Genomic DNA, 18,801 nt, shown 5'->3' on the forward strand with positions numbered 1-18,801 from the left:
CTCGTCCCCTTCCTGGCCACACCCTCGTACAGCTGTGGGCGTGCAGCCCCCAGCTGCTTCCCTCCCCAGCTGTGTCTGCCTCCCATCACCTGTCCCGATTTGGGTTTTCAGCTGAGTTTGCTCTCCCCAAGCAGGAAGGCCTCCGTAGAGACGGGCGGGGGGGGGGGCGGAGCGGGGGGCCCTGGGCTAGGAGGCTGGGCCCCACCCTAGCAAGGGGTGGGGGCTTCATCCACCAGCTTGGGAAAGCCTGCTTGCTGCTCTTGTCCCGCTGAGCCTGGTGACAGAGGAAGCCACAACGCAAGGGAAGGCAGGCAGCAGACCCCTACCGGTGTTTTGGCGCCCCCGCCCCCTGCTCCCCGCTCTGGAGCCGAGCAGGAGAGGCAGGAGACCAGGTCTGGGCCGCCTGTCCCGCCTCCACACCCCCCGCAGCGCGGACTGGGCTCCGGACCCAGTTCTGCCGAGTGGACCTGTGAGGCATCTGCTGGGCCAGGCCCTGCACCGTGCTGGAGCCTGGCCTCCCCGCTAATAAATCGGAACCCCAAGGCCCGGTTCGCTCTGATCCCACCAGGATGCCAGGACAGGAAGTGGAGACAAGATGGGAGAGAGCAAACTGCCCCGCTGCTGATGAGGCTCCCAGGCCCAGCCCCCTCGCTCTGCGCCCACGCAGCGTGAAGGCAGGGGCCCGGCCGGCCCTGCCTGTCTGCTCACCCGGAGCCCCGGGGTCCCGTCCTCAAGCCTCCCGGACACCGGGAACCAGGGCTGGGGCTGACCTGGTCCTGCCGCCCGCCACTGACACCCAGGAGACGAGGCTGGAGGTTAGGTGGCTCTGCCACCCGCCACAGCACCTCATCCCAGCCTCTCAAGCTGTTGTTGTTTTTAACTGGCGAGTTAGGGCTTTAAAGACTGGTTGGCTGAGGTTAGTTCTTGTCGGGACTTAAAAAAAAAGGCAAAACCAAAACACACTAATTTTCTTCTGGCACAAAATAAAGAAGCTTGTGATCGGCCCTGAGTCTTCAAATCTTCCCTCCAAGGTTTCGGAGGCTCTGAGGTGACTCGTGAGAAGGAAGGCGAGCCCGACGGTGGCTCACGGGGAGCAGCCTTCCTAGGAAGACGCTGACTGGAAGCGGCAGGTGGATTAAAGACAAGAATATGTAAACGCAGGCTCCATCCTCTCCCAGAGGATGGTGCACCCCTTCCCGAGCCCCATGGGGAAGGACCACTGCAGACTGTCTGGGCGGGCAGAGTCCGACCTTCCGGCGCACTGAGGCCCTGCGGGCACACGTCTCCCCGAGCACACCCCCTGCCCCCCCCGGGGCCCACCAGCTGGGACCCAGCCAGGTGACATCCTGCCTTCGCTGGGGCCTGGCCCCTGGCACTGCCCTACTCGGGGGCAATGGCCCTGCCTGGTGAACTCTCAGACAGGAGTTCCCAGGGGCCCGGTGCCAGCCCCAGGCCTGGGCACTCCCCTGCCCCTGCTGTCTGCAAAGGGCAGCCCTCCAAGCTCAGTTCCCTGCCCAGAGCTGCTCTGGGACTCTGCCTGCATGGCTCCCCGGCTGCACCCTCTTCCTTCCAAGCCCCCAGGTGCCAGCTTCTCTCCCCCAAGTGAGGACACCTGACACAGGACTTCAGAGCCAAGGAGGCCCTGCTGGTGAACTTGGGGACCGGCTGCGGCCAGACGGGGGCCACTCCTACCGGGAGAGGAGTGGGGGGCGCCCCCGGCCCCACTCCCTCGTCTCCCCTCTCGGGCACATTCTGTCCCTCGGCAGCAGGATCGTTGCCTCTTCTTGCCCGGCAAGAGCCCGGGGCCCTTGGGACTGGGTAGGGGTGCGTCACTGCTGGCAGAGGACCCGGGCTGGCAAGCACCTAGACCACTCCCTCTGGGGGCAGGAGCCGTGCCTGCCTGGACGGGGCTTGCTTCTCCGCCGGGACTTTCCAAACCGATCAGAGAACCCAGAGAGGGGAGCAGGGCAGGAGGCAGGCCTGGGCTTTCAAGGAGGTGGTTTCTAGGGGCTTCCCCTCTGTAAGGAGTTCGAGGGCCCGCCTCCTCTCTGTAAAGCGAAGGGCAATGAAGCCTGAGCGGCTCTGTGGCTGCTGCAAGGGTTAATTAGCCACTGTTTCCCTGGTGACCAGCCCAGATGACAGCAGAAAGCAGTGCACCCACAGGCCTGGGGGCGGCCCCGCCCCGCCCTGCCCCGAGACCACCGTCAGGCCCTGGCAGCCGCTCAGGGGCTACTCTCCAGCCACACAGAGCCTGAAAAGTCAGGGCTGAAGGGGCCCTCCACTAGGATCTCATCCAACAGCCTTCCTCCAAGGATGAGAAAGGCCTCAAGAGGAGATGAGCCCCAGGTCCCTCTGCTCATAGCAGCCGAGCTGAGAGCAGAATCAAAGCCTCCAACAGCCCCGCCTGCCCTCGAAACAGGAATTCTCACCCATTGTGGAGACAGGCAAGCTGAGGCTAAGAACGGGTCCCTCCATACCACCTGCCTCTGGGAAGAGTCTGTTTGCTAGCAAAGATAGGCTGTTCCTCTGTTTCAAGGGCAAGAGTCCCACCACATTCTCTCCGGCAGCCCCTCACCCAGCCCCCGCAGACCCTGTGCACACACAGCTCAAGAGCCTAGGTTCCCATTGCCCACGGAGCCTTGCAAAGCCTAGCCCTCTCATCTACAGAAGGGGGCCTCCGGGCACCTCTGGGTGTTGTGTGCCCACCCCCCTCAGGGAGGGGGTCCCAGCACATGGAGGCCACTAACATGTCAGTAAGCACGTATAGCTGAGAAGAGGCTGGGAGGAAGATTCGTAGTGAATCCTGGGTGTTTTCTTTAAATAACTTTTTTTTTTTCTTCAACAGTGCCATGCTGCTTGTGTGATCTTGGTTTCCCAAACAGAGTTTGGGCCCTCAGCAGTGAGAGCACAAAGTCCTAAGCACTGGACTGCCCTGAAAAAGTGAAAGTCACTCAGTCGTGTCCGACTCTTTGCGACCCCATGGACTATACATGGAATTCTCCAGGCCAGAATTCTGGAGCGGGTAGCCATTCCCTTCTCCAAGGGATCTTCCCAACCCAGGGGTTGAACCCAGGTCTCCTGCATTGCAGGCGGATTCTTTACCAGCTGAGCCACAAGAGAAGCCCAAAAATACTGGAGTGGATAGCCTTTCCCTTCTCCAGGGGATCTTCCCAACCCAGGGGTTGAACTCAGGTCTCCGCATTGCAGGCGGATTCTTTACCAGCTGAGCTGGTAAAGAGGAGCCCAAGAATAGGAGAGCCCAAGAATACTGGGATGAAGTAGAAAAATAGAGTCAATGGCCAGAATGAACACAGAACCTCCCCTGGTCATTCTCCTGGGGAGTCTGGCCCTCCGAGTGCTGGTCTGCTGTAACTGAGCACAGAGAAGGGGTTCAACATGGTGCCCCCGGGGGTACCCTGGCCCAGACTGCCTGGCAGCTGCTACCATATGGGATCGGCTCCCGGCAGGATGCTCTCAGCCTGTCCACAGCCAAAGCACCTCTTTCCGGTGTGACGCCGAGAGGGATGGAATGCTCATGACGCACTTCTTGGTTTGTGGAAAACCCTTCAGGCTGGAGGCGCAAGTGAAGGAGACTGACACCATAACCCAGAACCTTTCCCAGGAGTCTAACCTGTCCAAGGGCTGCAGCCTCGTCCAGGACACGCCAGGGTGAGAGCAGCCCGCTTCCAGGGACCTGGTACAAGGACCCTCAGAGGGGCCAGCAGCCTCCCTTCACTCCCCTAAGAAATTCTGTCTGGGTCCCCAGCCTAGGAAACGGGCACTTAGTGGGTCTTGTTTATATTACAGGGAATAAGTGGAAATACACAGTGACCTGCAAACACAGATCCAGCGAACACAGGACACCCAGCTAAATCTGAAGATCAGATCAACAACAAATAACATTTTAGGATAAAGAGGCCTCCAAAATTGCATTACTTTACGTTTTACTGGGCAGCCCATCCTGACCTCCATTGACGCTGACGGCTGAGGGACTCAAGTCCAGGAAGGAAAAAAGGGCCGCTGCCCTGCAGCTCTTGGTAGTGGGGAGGAAGGGGTGGGCGTGGGTCGGGGCGGCAGGGAGGAAGTGAGCGGATGTGAAGTCATGGGTCTTGTCTGAGTCCCCAGAATGGGCTGTAGGGCTAAAATACGGAGATTGATGTCTGGAGTGAGGACAGGAAAATCCGGCAGGGTGAGAGCCCGGAGGCGGGGTCGAGTCTGCTCCCCGTCACCAGCCATGAGACCCTGGGCCTCACGGGGCCGGGGGGCCTCAGCTGTGCAGCGTCAGCCTCGGTGGGCTCCAACACTCCCCGAGCCTGGTCCTGAGGACAGGGCTGGGCACGCCCCACCCTTCGGCTCAGCTCGCCCACTCCCCTTTCCCCAAGGTTCTGGGCTCTGGGCTCTAGCCGTGTGCCACCCCGTAGACTCGGTCTCCAAGGGCCAGGAGGCTGGAACGAGCAGAAGAGAATGGACAACTGACCGGCCAAGGCTTTTCTCTGGACCAGTTCTTTCCCTCGAGCCCCTGGATGGTGTGTGAGTCACTGTGCTTCATTCTATTACACACCCTCTACGTTCAACTTTCTTAACTTGTGATATGTGTGTGTACATGTGTGCTAAATCACTTCGGTCAGGTCCAACTCTTTGCGACCCCATGGGCTGTAGCCCACCAGGCCCTGTGGCCATGGGATTCTCCAGGCAAGAGTACTAGAGTGGGTTGCCATGCCCTCTTCCAGGGGATCTTCCTGACCCAGGAATCAAACCCTTGTCTAACATCTCCTGCATTGGCAGGTGGGTTCTTTACCACTAGGTGCCACCTGGGAAGACTGACTTGTGATATAAATGGTTGTAGATTATAAGTAGTATGAGTAATATGATGACATATATATATCTGGAGAGGGAAATGGCAACCTACTCTGGTACTCTTGCCTGGAGAATCCCTTGGACAGAGGAGCCTGGTGGGCTACAGACCATGGGGTCTCAGAGTTGGACATGACTGAGAGACTGACACGCACACACATATATATATATATAATCTCATCTATATTTTTTAAATTAGAAGACTATTGCTGAAATAGAATATAAGGTAGAATCCTAAGGCTTTTTAAACACCTTTAGAACTTTCCTTTCTGGAACCGCCCACAGGTGCTTGGCGTATTTAAATAAAATCCATGCTCAAGGGTAGCCAATCTTTGTTATCTGAAGTTGATCCAATGTCTCAAGCCTGAGAAGTGAGGGTCTCAGAGGGCTGACTGTCGTTTCTGCTCAAACACAGGTCCTGACAGCACAGAAATGGGGCTGGTTTTCTTAGGGGGCCCCTAAAATGGCGCTAATGACCAGTATATTTTATGAAGATTTTTAGGGTCACGAGTAACGGCAGAGGTGGCGCAATCCTGCGGCTCAGCCACCGAGGCCTGCGTGCGCCTTGCCCGCGTCCTCTCTGGGTTCCTCCCAGTTCCCTGCTTCTCCGAGGGCAGCTGGAGGCGCCTCTGAGGAGGGTCCGCGTGCCCCGCGGGCCCCCAGCCCCGCCCTCTGGGCCGGTTTCTGGGGAGGGGGTGGGGCTGAAGCCCCCTGGCGGGACGCACCGTCCCTGGGACAGCCCCTTGGCCGGAGGCTCTCCCTGCGTCTCCGCCGCTGCCCCCTGCTCCGCGGCCCGAGTCCCGACCTGCTGGGTTCCGCCGTCCTGGCTGACACGTGCTGGCCCCAGCATCAATTCTTCCACCACCATCCCCGCCCCTCCCGCCGCCAAATCCCCGTGTGCGCGCAGCTGTGCGCTGTTCCCAGAAGCCTCCTGAGCCGAGCGGAGCCAGGACGTGCCCCGACAGCGCCGGCCCTGAGTCATGTCTCAAGTCCCGCCAGCAGGCCCGGGAGGGAGGGGTTCTCACCAGGTGTCAGCAGGCAGGCACCGCGAGGGTGGAGGCGGCGGGGACGGGCTCAGTGGGCGGGAGAAACGCTCAGCCCTGCCACACTCAGGCTCTGGGAGCAAGCCCTGGAAGAGCTCTGCGTAGCCCTATCCAAAGGTCCGCTGAGACAACGCCTCCCGGTCCCCCTGACAGTGCAGCCCGGGGGATGGACCCCGCCCCAGGGCAGGTGAAGCACCCACGGAGGGGAGCGCCGGCACCCGGCGGTCAGAGTTTGATCCAGAGCCACAGCGCCCAGGTTCCGATTGGGCAACGCACCGCCATGAAGACATACAGCAACTGCTCAGTCAGCAGCTTACTCATCCTCACTGCCGGTTCCGTCCAGGGACCTGCCCTCCTCTCTCCTCGCCCTTTCCATGGCATTATAAGTCATCTCCAGATTCTGCCCGGTCATCAGTCTACGTGTCAAAGCCTTTTGCTCACATCTGTGCCTGAACTACCAACCTGCTGGGCTCACTGTATTCAGCAGGTATTGGCACTGGTGTTATCAACTGACATCAAGAATCTGAAAAGAGAGGGCCAATGAATGCACAGCAAACCTAGTTAAACCTGTGACATGCAAGAAAGGCAAGTCCCCCTGTCAGAGCTACCAGGGAAGCCCAGTCCTCCCTGCTGCTGCTAAGCTGCTAAGTCGCTTCAGTCGTGTCCGACTCTGCGACCCCAGAGACGGCAGCCCACCAGGCTCTCCCATCCCTGGGATTCTCCAGGCAAGAACACTGGAGTGGGTTGTCATTTCCTTCTCCAATGCAGGAAAGTGAAAAGTGAAAGTGAAGTCGCTCAGTCGCATCCGACTCTTAGCGACCCCATGAACTGCAGCCCACCAGGCTCCTCCGTCCATGGGATTTTCCAGGCAAGAGTACTGGAGTGGGGCCAAGTCCTCCCTAATGAGCCTCAATAAGACCTCAAGGAGGAAGGAATCAAGGGGATGACAAAGAACATGTAACTTGTAGATCACCCACCTCTCTCTTGCCCGGGACCTGGACAATCAGGGTGACATCTGTGAGCAACGTGGGCTCAAAGCCAGAGCTGCTGAAACCCGAGCCCCAGCGCACAGAGCCCAGTGTCCCCTGGAAAAGCTGTCCCCGCTGCACAGGCCTCAGGGGCCTCGCAGAACTCCTGGAGCAGTACAGGCTAATGTGGACGTTAGCAAAAATAAAGTCACGGAATCTGCAGACTGGGCGAAAACCTGGGCGTCGCCTAACCCAGCACCCCGATCTGGAGGAGCAGGAGACTCCTGTGTGGGCTTGTGTGGTTGAACCAGAGCATCTGGTTCAGTGCTTGGCGTGGAGTTAGGGCCAAAGAGGTATTTGCCCAGTAATGGGTGATGGGCACAGCGGGTGAGGCCACAGAGGACGGTGACAGGGCTGGGATGGAGGCATCGAGGACAGTCTCAGGTGCTAATCAAAAAAAGTGTCTTAAGGACTATGCTCAGCTTTTTTAATGCATATTGTTTCATTTAGTCCTGATGACAACGCAGAGGTAGACTCTGTCAGACCCGTCCTACATGTGGAGAGACTAAGGCACAGAGGACTCTCGCCCAAGGTCACAAGCCCAGTAGCAGCACAACTAGAATCTGAACGTGAGTCTGTCCAATGTACAAACTCAAGCCACGCCGCGCCCTGGCACACACCCTCACTCCAGAGCTGCCACGCCGCGCCCTGGCACACACCCTCACTCCAGAGCTGCCACGCCGTGGACACCCCCGCCCCCAGCCTCAGGGGACCGCCAGAGTCCCATCCTTGGTCATCAGCACACACTGAGGAGAGGGGGCCCCTGGGGATTTTCCTAGAAATATCTAAATATGCCCATGACCGGACCACAAGAATTCAAACTTCTTTCAGATCCATGAGTAAATCGGACATACGAGAAAATGGACTTAAAAAAAAAAAAGATGTTTTCTTTACGCCTTTTCTAAAATGTTCTCATTTGATACATTTAGAAATACCCACTCTGCCCTGAAGGACGCTGCGATAGCACGACGTGAAATAATGGCCAAGCAAACGGACCGGTCAGAGATGGGGGGCTTCCCCTGGGGGGCCCTGCTGCCCCCCACCCCCTTCTCAGCAGCCAGGACGCTTTCTCCTGCTCAAACCGGGGACCGTGCCCGCAAGTGCCCAGGAAGCGGCTCCTTACCGGGTAGCCCCACGAGCCGTTCCCCGCCTGGAACTTGGAGTAGAAGCTGCTCCGGCTGGCAGTCCCGTAGTCGTAGTTGTCGGCCAGGCCGTCGTACACGGAGCCTTGGGGGCAAGGACAGGGGTTAGGACGGTGCCAGCCCCGCGCTGCCCCCAGCCCTCGTCCCCCAGGCATCGGCACCCGCAGAGGAGACCAGCAGGATGGGGAGCAGCCCTGTGCCCGCCTCTCCTCCTCCGCCCGCCTCCTGCACGGCTGCAGGCTCAGCTCTGAGGGCCCCGGGCAGCCCTCTTCCGGGGTCTACCTGCGGTGGGCTGGCACCGACAGGTCAGGAGCTGGCCTGGGGGGCCTCGGGCCCCTGCCGCCCCGGTCCAGGGAAGCAGGACCCCTCGCTCCATGAGGAAGGCCTTCCCGCTCAGGGGAAACAGCCAGGAGGTGGACATGCTGGGCCCAGAGGCTCCGCTCAGGGCCACGGGGCAGTGCCCAAAGATGCGGCCCACACCCGGCAGACTCTGGTTCCCGACCCAGATGGGGCGAGGGGCCTCCTTCCTCTCCCAGGCGCCCCCGCCGCTGAAGGGGGAGCAGCCACCGACCTCAAAGGACCAGGAAGGAGTAATTACTGTTTTCCCAGAGCGTGTGGGCCCGCAGATGACAGGGTCCGCAGGAGGACAGAGTGTCATCACGATTATTAGGGCCAAAGTGGCTTCGGCTCCCACAGGGCGGCCTGGACACGCAGCCCCTTCACCAGACGGGGCGGTGGGGGGGGGCCCTCAGGATGCCCGGCTCTGCACGGCGGGGGGTGGGCCCTCAGGACGCCAGGCTCTGCACGGCGGGGGCTGGGCCCTCAGGACGCCCGGCTCTGCACGGCGGGGCGGGGACAGCTCAGGACGCCCGGCTCTGCCCGCTGCCCTGGAGGCTGACAGGGACCAGCCTGGGGCTCCGCTCACGCTGTGTCTTGTGCTAAGCCTCGGCTGCAGATGCGGAATCGTAACCGTCAGTGAACCCAAGCTCAAAACCTGGGAGCGAGCTCCGCCCGAGGGGCTGTCCTGGGTCTGGACCCTGGGCCGCATCCCATCTGGCGCCCCACTTCCTGGACCAGGAGCTGTGGCCTGGTTGTCGGGAGCAAGGCTGGCCCCCAACCTCATTGAGTGACGGCCCTGGGGAAGGCGGGTCCCGGCCGAGGGCCTGAGCTCAGCTCCAGGGGCAGTGTCTGGCTCAGTCCGCTCCCCCCGGGGCTGTGCCCCACAGGCCCCCACACCTCTGGGGGTGGGCACTGAGCCCCCGAGCAGGGAAAGAACGCAGAGCAGGGGCAGCTTTGCAACATGGCTGGCGTCCCCGCCTTGGGCCACCTCCTCTGTCTAGAGCCAGGTGACCCCGACAGCTCGTAGGAGGGACCCTGCCCCTGACTCCCCAGGCCCCCACCACGGAGGGCTGCTGGGGCCACTGGCTGTGGCAGAGACCCCGGCCCTGCAGCCTAGAGGTGTTGAAACTGGTCCTGGCTCTGGACCTCGGGGGGTACCCCAGGTGGCTCGGTGGTAAAGAATCCACCTGCCAGCGCAGGACACACAGGAGATGCAGCTTCAGTCCCTGAGTGAGGAAGAGCCTCTGGAGAAGGAAATGGCAACCCACTTCAGTATTCTCGCCTGGAGAATCCCATGGACAGAGGAGCCTGGTGGGCTACAGTCCACGGGATCACAAAGAGTTGGGCACGACTAAAGAGACTTGGCACGCACTTGCACTGGGCCTAGCCTTCCTCTTCTGGAGAAAGAAGGGGTGGCCTCTCTGCACCTCCAGGTCCCAAGACTGTGTGATCATAATGACTCTCACCATGGCATTCAGGGAAGCCGGCCTTCTTGTCTCTAGAGACAGGCTTCAGCAAGGAAGCCTTGGGCACCAAAGGCTTCATCATCGTCTGCTTGGCTGCCAGCCTCAGGGTCCCTCCAGAGGTGTGCCCGTTCCAGGGTGCCCTGGGCCCAGGCCTGACTCCCAAAGGGGCTCCCCTGAGGCTCTGACTCACTCCAAGCTCCCTGATGACCAGGCAGCTGCACCTCTTCCCTTCTCAGGAAGCCGCCCCTCTGAAAGGCGACCTTCATCAGGAGGAGCCTGGGGGCAATCTTGCGGGCATGGACACTCAGGGGAGCCAGCCAACAGCCAGCGTGCTGCCCACCTCCCCTCTGTCCAGCCCACTCCTGCAGCCCTTCTGGGTGGGGCGGGGGGAACAGACCAGGGTCCCACAGGGCAGGAACTCCTCACCCAGGGGTGGGTGTGGGCCAGCCAGCCGCTTTGGATGGAAATCTGGGCTGGAGACGGACACAGGGTCCTGGGACAGGCGTCCCCAGGAGGCTCCACAGAGGGCAGGCTCCCACGGGGCCCCTCCCTGCTTGAGAGGGAGGCGGTCAGCTGTGATGTCACCCGCTGAAGCATCTCCTCCCCAGTGCCTGCACCTGCCCGCCTCCCTCTTACTTCCCTCCACATGACAGAGGGGGAGTTCTCTGCCGTGGATCTGGAGTACCCTATCAGCCAAGGCCAGTTCCTGTGACCCTGGGGGACTGTGGTGGTGACAGGTGTGGGCGGCAGCTCTCACTTCTGGTTGGACCAAGGTCTCCAGGCCCTTCCAGGCAGCTCCTGAAGGCACCTTCCCAAGATCACCTGCGACTGGGGGTCAGACTTCCTGACTCCCACTGTGAGCCGCCTGGCTTGGCCTCCTTGTGAGAACAAGGCTGCCATCACACCAGCCAGCACTGCTTCTCAGGCAGAAGGCAGCTGCTTGTGGGCTGTGGTTTTGAGGGAGGGGAGTCCAGAGACCTCACACACTTGCAGTCACAGCTTGCAGTGTGCCAGATACTCAAAGGGGTGCAGGTGGGAGGTGAGCCGTTTGTGAGCACTGCTCCCACAGCAGAAGCAAGGGCTCCCTCTCCTGACTCGGGGGGTCTGGTTGGTAAGCACCACCCTCTGAGTCAAGTGCAGCAGGAAGAACATGGGGCTTCTCCCTGAGGGTGATGGAACAGCTCTGCTGGCTTCTCCACTGGCCCCTTGACCTTTCTGGACACCACTCCTAGGAAGCCTTCCACGATGACCCCCACCTGGTCCCTGCTCCCCAGGTTGCTGTCCTCTTAGTGCTGGGCATGGTGAGGTATGGTGCCCCCGCCCAGCCCGCACCTGCAGCAGGACACTGGGGTCCTTCACTCCACTCGGCCAGGTCCCCCCTCACCCAGAGAGGCCCCTGGTTGGTCCGTGAACTGGGGAGAGACTGGAGCCAGAATGCCCACGGCTGTAGCCCTGGAGGGGGGTGGGAAGAAGGGTCCCCAGCACCGCTCACTCCACATTCACCCCACCTCCCGGGGAGCACGGCACCCACAGTCCTCTCAGAAGGGCCGTGAGCCTCTCTGTCCAACATGTGTCTGCCACGAGGTGTCTGCCCACCCCCAGAAGTCTGGGGTCAGAGGGCAAAGGCCCACCTTCCCCATGGGGTCAGCATCGTCAGCCGCTTTGCCCGCACAGAAGCCTCATTTGGGTCAGCAATCGGGGGAGACCCATGCCGCAGACGAAAGCACCTGGGGTCCTCCCCTCGGGCCGCACAGGGGGCGACTCGCCCCGGGTCACCGGGGAGCCCTCGTCAGGCCGCCCAGGACTCTTCCCCTGCTGCGCGGGCAGACCCACCCAGGATGACTCATCCTTCCACCTCCAAGCTTTCCGTGGCCACACCCGCCACACCTGAAACATTCCTGCTCTCCTCTTGGTGGCCCCCGCCCGCTCCCCCAACCTGACCATGGCCAGCTCCTCCTGGGGAGGCCCCCCGGGCGCTTGGGCCTCCCATGGAGCCGGTCAGCATGTGGCCACCTGCTGGACGCACTCCTGCCGTGTGTTCTTCGTGTGTGTGTGTGCGTGTGTGTGTGTCGGGGGAGGTGTCCACCCACGCCAACCCCAGGACCAGACTCACCTGGAGGAGGTCCTCGGGACATCAGCCAGCCTGCCAGCCAGGCTGCTCCAGGGCAGAGTCCACCCCCCTCCCCAGCCCCCACGCCCCACCCCAAGGAGTCGCCAGGCCTCAGAGAGGGGCACCTCCGACGGCCCCACGAGGCCCTGTCTTCCGGGTGCTCTTGTGCTTACGTCGATTCCTCAGCACAAAAGCTTGAGAAAGGATGCCCGCTACCTTTTGGCCCTGAAACGCTTTTGCTTCACCCCCTAAATCTCTCCCATCAGGGGTGCCCAGCAGAGAGGGGCCCACAGTAAGAGGGACTTTAGTGAGAGAGTAAGGACTGTAGGGAGATGGCACGGGAGACGCCTGGGCGCCTGGACCATCCGGCAGCCCAGTGCCTGCCCTCCCACCACCAGACATCGCGGGAGATGTTCCACCCTCGCCCAGGCCAGCAGGGAGCTCCAGACGTGCCACCCGGCTCTGGATGAGGGCGTTCTGCCCAGCCCCACAGCCACCCTGGCACAGTCCTGCCCATTCCCACGCACGTGTAGGAACAGACACCAGAGCGGCCTTGGCCGCCACAGCCCCGTCTCCCCCGTCCCTCGCCAGCACACGTGACTCCGAGGGCTGGCCGGGGCATGCTCAAACCAGCTCTGAACCTGCTTCTCCTTCTGATGATCTGTGCGCGGCCACCGCTGAGCCTGAGGGTTGAGCCAAGGGCAGGGCTGGCACAGGGGGCGGGGCTGGGCAGGGCTCACCCCTCGGGGGGTTCCAGAATAAACGACTGTCCCCAGCTACCGCCACACTGGATGACATTTATATGTGTGCATGTGTGTGTGCGCGCACGCATGCGATGGGGTGATCCCCACACTGGGTCTCTGTCTGAGGCAGGGTGGGGACAAGAACAAGGATTCCTGAACTCTGTTGCAAGTCCACCTGCCCACGCTGTCCCCACAGTAACTAAACCAGAGCCTCCAGGGTGGGACCCGGGCACGCTCATTCTTTAAAACTCCCAGACGGTGCCAACACACGGCCACGACTGAGAGCAGTGTGCACTGGGAGATATTTTTTAGTGATCCGATGCTTCCTGGAGGGAGACAGGGAGGGCTGTGTCTTGTGAGGAGGGGCCTTTTGCCGCGGCAGGTGGTTTGGGGAAATGGTCTGCAGAGGCAGCGAGACAAACAATCTGCTTCCAGTGAAACATCGGGGGGCGATCGCGCCCCACCTCTTACGGCTGCACAGACCCAGAGAGAGGCAGGGCTGGCCTGAGGTCACACAGCAGCTGGCAACAGCTCCAGAGAGCGCTCAAGCCTCCGGGGGCCAGCCGGACTCCTGCTGCTGCATGAGCTGGGAGGCGGGGTGAGTGTGTGTGCGAGGACACCTGTGTACACATGTGCGTGCCTCAGAGGTGCGGCCAATAAAGAGCCTTGCACGAGGCTACCTTCCACTCCCGGGAAGCATTCTTTCATTTTGTTTTGTTCAAACATCACACACCTTCTAGGAGTCATGCCCTGTAGAGAGGTAGCTCCCAGAGTTTTAAACCTCGAACAACTGGGGTATTGATATAGATAGTGTGGTGTGTGGGGAGAGGAGTTTGTTTTGTTTATTTGTTTTTTTAATCTCTGTCAATGAGCTTAGCAAAGGAGCAGGAAGCTGGGAAACAGCGTGTGCCGTGGAACAGCCGGGCTACTCAGCATTTTTGCATGTGTTGTAACAGGCTGGTGGAAATGCTGGCTAAATCCTCAGCTCCGAGCCAAGAGGCCTTGTGAAGAAAGAAGGACTGGCTCCCGCGAGGTGTAATCAGGACACTCTGCTGTGGGACAGGCCACCACAGACACCGCGCCCTCCTCGCCCCTCGGCGCTGGTCCCGAGGGAGAAGCCCAGCAGAGCCGTCTGAGCCTGGCCTGTGCCTGGGACGGGGCACCTTCCGAGAGAGCGGAGAGTGGACCCCTGCCCCGGGCGCAGCCTCATGCTGAGACACGGCCCACACAAGTCCAAGAGCCAACCAGCGCGGCCCTAGACGGGGCCGTGCCGACACTCCCCCTGGGTGCAAGCCTCCGCCAGGAGGGCCTCGGGGAGAGGACACCTGCCCCAGCACCCCCCACCTCTGCCCGTGCTGCTGAGGAGGGTGCAGATGGGACCCCCAGCCCGTGGTGACGCCTCTCGGGGCAGTGGGCAGAGTGGGCGGGTCAGGACTCCCTGGAGTGAGGAGTGGTGTGCAGAAGGGAGTGGGCTCCAGCATGTGTGTGTGTGCGTGCAAGGGTGTGCCCCTTCATGTGCGTGTGTGCGCACACGTGCATGTGTGTGCGTGTGTGCGCGTGTGTGCCCATTCATGTGCGTGTTTGTGTGAGTGCGTGTGTGTCTGTGTGCATGCATGGGTGTGCCCATTCATGTGTGCGCACGCGTGTGCGTGCGTGTGTGCGCGTGCATGTGTGTGTGCGCATGGTGGTGGTGGCAGGTTTGGGTTTGAGTCTGAGTAGGCTTGGTCAGCTTTCAGCGGAGGCTCCACGCTGAGTGTAAGGGCGTGAGCGCCGCAGGGCCTCAGGCGGGACGACAGCGTGCCGGCCCCTTCCCACACAATCCACCCCGCATGGACTCCCCCTCAAGGGGGTCACATCTTCCAGCCCCCATCTCCCACTGGGCGGCCACCTCCCCAGGTTCCTTCTGCTTCTCACCTGGGCTTACACCCTTTGCCCACAGGCACCCTCAGGAAGCAAGGGCAGCCACGCCCCAGAGCCCCTTCAGGAAAAGGTGGGGGGCAGGTCCCGAGTAGACTCCTCCTGAAGGGTGTCCAGGCCCCAGAGACCCCCTCCCTCCCTTGGGCACTGCCTGGCTGGGCAGGGCATCTGTCTGGGCCCAGGTTTTGGGGGAGGGCACGGCGTCTGCGTCAGGCCCCTTCCATGGGCCCCTTTCGCCATCCTCCAAGGCTCCAGGCCCCTCACGGACCAGGTGGAGAGCAGCCCCGTGGGGCCGGAGCCAGGGCAGGGGCCCGGGAAAATCAAAGACCCCACAGAAGCCTGCTCTCCTGTTGTGGGGAACAGAAGGAGAACAGAGTCTGTCCTGGGGCAGAGGGGGATGGCCTGGCATGTGGTCCCCCCAGGGACCCCATCACCCCTCCTGGGAACCAGAGCACATGCATCAAACGAAACCAACAGGACAAAGAGAGACAGAGCTGGCAGAGGTGGTCACGGAGCACACAGGGAGCACCTGGGCGGTGCTTGCCAAAAGGAGGGGATCCCTTGGAAGACAAAGCCAGACAAACCAGAAACACCAGCTCCAGGTGGCCTGATGGCCTCGCCCAGTTACAGCGACCGCTGGGGAAACTGGTCCAAGCCAAGGGTAAAAGGGACACGCCTATAGGGTCAGCCTTCGGAGAGGGACGCGCTGACCATCGGCAGAGTCCACGCACACCTGCTGACACCCCCAGAGGACCTCGGGGTGGAGGCGCAGGAAGGGGAGGGGTGGACGTCGCCACGGAGAGGGAGGCCGGGGCGCCCAGCCGGCACCCCGTTGGGGCTGGGAGGGGGCATCAGGCACCTAGCCTGGCTGTCTTCTCCGGAGCTGCGGCCCCCAGCGCAGGCCAGGGAGGAGCGGGCGAGGAGGGACCGGCGAGCCCCGTCCCAGGGAGAGAGGAAGCCAGCTTGAGCAGTGACTGCGCTGCGCCCAGAAAGGGGGCACTTGTTTTCCAGCCCTACTTCCAAAAAAGGCTGGAAGCAGCCGCCGAGGCCCCAAGCAAACAGGAAGGTGGCAAGCGCTCCGGAAGCTGCGACTTTGAGTGGGAGCCTGGCGGGAGAGGAGCCAGGGTGGGGGCACAGAGCCACAGGCGTGCGGGCTTGGGCGCAGAGCAGTCCTCTGCCAGCCATCTTCTCACCCTCAGCTCTACCTGGGGCCACTCAGGGGAGAGAAGGAGGCACGGAGGTAGAAATCGTGAGCTGCCGTGTGTGTGTGTGTGTGAGAGAGAACTGGTATGTGTGTGTGTGCATACCTGTGTGCATGTGCGTGTGGACCACGGACGGGGGTCCGTCCCCTTTGTCTCCTCCTCTTTACTACTCTCGTCTACCCCACTCTCTCATGAGCTCCTGACTTGAAAAACATACCTCTTTTTTTTTTTTTTTTTTTTCAATAAATAAACCTTGGTTGACCTGTATTGGTTTACAGTCTGCAGCTTCCTCATTAGCCTTAAACTACTGGGCTTCCCTGATGGCTCAGACAGTAAAGAATCTGCCTGCAATGCAGAAGGCCCAGGTTCAGTCCCTGGGTTGGGAAGATCCCCTGGAGAAAGAAATGGCAACCGACTCCAGTATTATTGCCTGGAGAATTCCATGGACAGTGGAGCCTGGTGGGCTACCGTCCATGGGATCCCAAAGAGCTGTACACGCCTGACTGGACTTTCACAAACTTAACTAAATAATTAAGTAGAAGGTACCCACTGACTTACATGTAATTCTCACTGGGAAATGCTTTGTATGCAAGTCTTTGGTCTAGAACTTCCACTGAGGCGACTGTCAGGTAACAGACCTTCCTCCTTGAGTTTCAGGGGTCCTGCCCCTTTCTCCTGCCCTTCCCTGACAGCTGGGGGACCTCAGCGGGGCAGGAAGGGGCTGGCCAGGCCCATGCCTAGATCAAGGAGTGCCCAGCACCAGGGCCCAGCCAGGGGTAGGGGCGGTTCTGGCCTCCAAGCAAATTGCCTCTGGCCTCTAAGAGACACACTTCTACACCGGCTGAGTGGGCAGGCGAGTCCTGAGGGAGAGGGGGCTGCTCTCAGCCTCCAGGGCGTCCTGGACCCCTCCCCGGGCTCAGCCCCCAGGGTCCGCGCTGCCCTGGGGCCACCTGGGAACTACACTGCCTCCTCCGGGTGTGAGGCTCCCGTGCCAGCGCCATCAGAGGGCGCCTGCCTCCTGTGCCCGGTTCCCGGAGTGCGAGCCCTTCCCGAGTTCTCGGCGGGCTCCGTAACTCCCAGCCCATCTCAGCCAGGCACTGGGCGGCCCCTCCGCCCCGGACCGGGACCCCACAGCTAAGTCCGTGAACGTTGGGGTGGGAAGGGTGAGGGGCGCTTGACCACGGGCAGCTGGGCAGGATCGGGCGAGGGAGAGACCCCTGGAGCCGGCTGGGGAAGAGAACCCCGGGACCCGAGGTCGGCCCTGACTGTCCGCCACTGAGCGGTCAGGGCCGCGGCTCCAAGGTGGACCAGGAGGCAGGGCGCACCCGCTGGGGCCCTTCGCGCGGACCCTGCCCCGCGCCGCCAGATGGGGACGCGCGCGCCCCTCGCCCTGCCACCTGGGAGGCGCGTCGGGGAAGGGCGAACGGCCACGCGGGCATCCGGCCCTTACCTCGGTTGGAGTGACTCAGGGTGGACGACTGGGAAGACTTGGACTTCTGCCGCTTGACGGTCATCATCACCTGTTCCTGCACGCGCTGCCGGCCCGACGTGCCGGTCTTCATCTTCTGGTCGGACGGCAGAGCCAGCGTCGAGTTGTCCTGGTCCGGGAAGCATTCGTAGGCCAAGGCGGTCTTGAGCGGCGAGTGGTTCATGGCGGCGCGGGCGCGGGGCGCGGGGCGCGGGCCTGGAGAGCGAGCCGAGCGGCGCGAGGTTCGGGCGGCGGCGGAAGCGGGCTCTTCTCGCGCTCAGCGGCTCCCTGTGCCCATAGAGCGAAGGTCCGCGCGCGCGACGGCTCTGGGCTGCTCCCGGCGCCTCCACCCGCCGTCCGGGCCCGGCACTGGCGGGCCCGCCCTCCGCCAGACTGGATATACCGCCCCGCCCCGCGCCGCCCCCTCCCCGCCGCGGCCGCTCCGCAGGAGCCCCGGGCACCGCGCCGCGGGCCGGGCGCTCTCAGGGGCAGGGCTTCCAGTCCCGAACGTGGACCGTGGCGGCTTCCTCCTTTCTCTCCCTTTGTCCCCGTCCCTCTCGCCGCGACCTGCCGAGGCGAGGCCGCCTCCCGGGAGCCGCCCTCTGGCCCCGTCCTGCGCGCTCAGGAGTAAAGCTTGCGCTCAGCTCAGGCCGCGGGAGACTTCTCTCCAGGAAGAGTCCTTCTCCACGGGGCGCCCCGCACAGCCCGATGCCCGTCTCCCTCCGTCCAGGGGTCAGGGCAGAGACCAACCCTGTGGATGGGGGCTCCCAGGCTGACGCAGGAGCACCGCCCTGTCCAAAGGCTCGGGGCTAAGACAGCTTCCGATCTGAAGGGAAGGGGTGTGGGCCCGAAGCCCACCCAGGGCGAGACGTGAGATGCAAAACCATAGGGGAGCACCCCCACCCCCGTCCCGGGCATGGGCTCCCCAGGGCAACACCTGGTGAGCAGTGGGTGTCTCTGAAACTCCGGACTCAAATCCTAAAATGGGCTCCTGGCCGTCTTAGGGGCTCAATAAAAGTCGGTTTTAGCGGATGAATGGAGACTGGCTAACTTAAGGCTAATTAAGGTAACGTGAAGTAACTCGAATCCTGCCCAGATCCTTACGGACAAACTGGGAGGATGCCTGGCCTTTTCGAAGTACCCGGTGGTGGATTTATTACCCTGGGAAGTTGCGCGTGCTCACCCACACTCCCTGGGGACACGTCTAGTGATGCTTTGTTCCTGTAGCCTTGTCTTCAGGCCCAGAGGTCGCTGGCACCAGGGACCAGGTGTGTAACAGGAACTGAATATTTTAAACTCATGTTGATGGAAATCTTTCTAAAGGCAGCGCGCCCTGCCTTTCCCTGTTAAGCAAAAGACCCTGAGCACAGTCGTGCCCTTCCTGACACGCCGGACATCCAGTGCTGAGCTGCAGTGCGGCCCAGGGGCTCCTCCAGCCGTCGCCTCTGTTCTCCTTTGTAGCTGGCACTCACAGCTCATGTCCTTCCCT

The 18,801-nt window shown here is 61.7% G+C and overlaps 1 protein-coding gene across 3 annotated transcripts in view; it reads right to left on the reverse strand.

Moving 5' to 3' along the window:
* Positions 1-17,816, reverse strand: part of PKP1 (plakophilin 1) — a 40,120-nt gene extending 22,304 nt beyond the window's left edge. For 2 of the 3 annotated variants that reach the window (XM_044942610.2, XM_044942609.2), the window contains exons 1-2: positions 8,350-8,758; positions 8,049-8,152 (exon numbers count right to left, since the gene is read on the reverse strand). In XM_044942610.2, coding sequence (XP_044798545.2) covers positions 8,049-8,152; positions 8,350-8,725 — 480 coding nt within the window. In that variant the 5' untranslated portion in view covers positions 8,726-8,758. Of the gene's footprint in view, positions 1-8,048; positions 8,153-8,349; positions 8,759-17,294 lie in introns of those variants that run through there. The other variant, XM_006078448.4, reaches the window with a different exon arrangement.
* Positions 17,817-18,801: the final 985 nt, after the last annotated feature.

This window comes from Bubalus bubalis, chromosome 5 (genome assembly GCF_019923935.1).
Source record: "Bubalus bubalis isolate 160015118507 breed Murrah chromosome 5, NDDB_SH_1, whole genome shotgun sequence".
Taxonomy (NCBI): domain Eukaryota; kingdom Metazoa; phylum Chordata; class Mammalia; order Artiodactyla; family Bovidae; genus Bubalus; species Bubalus bubalis.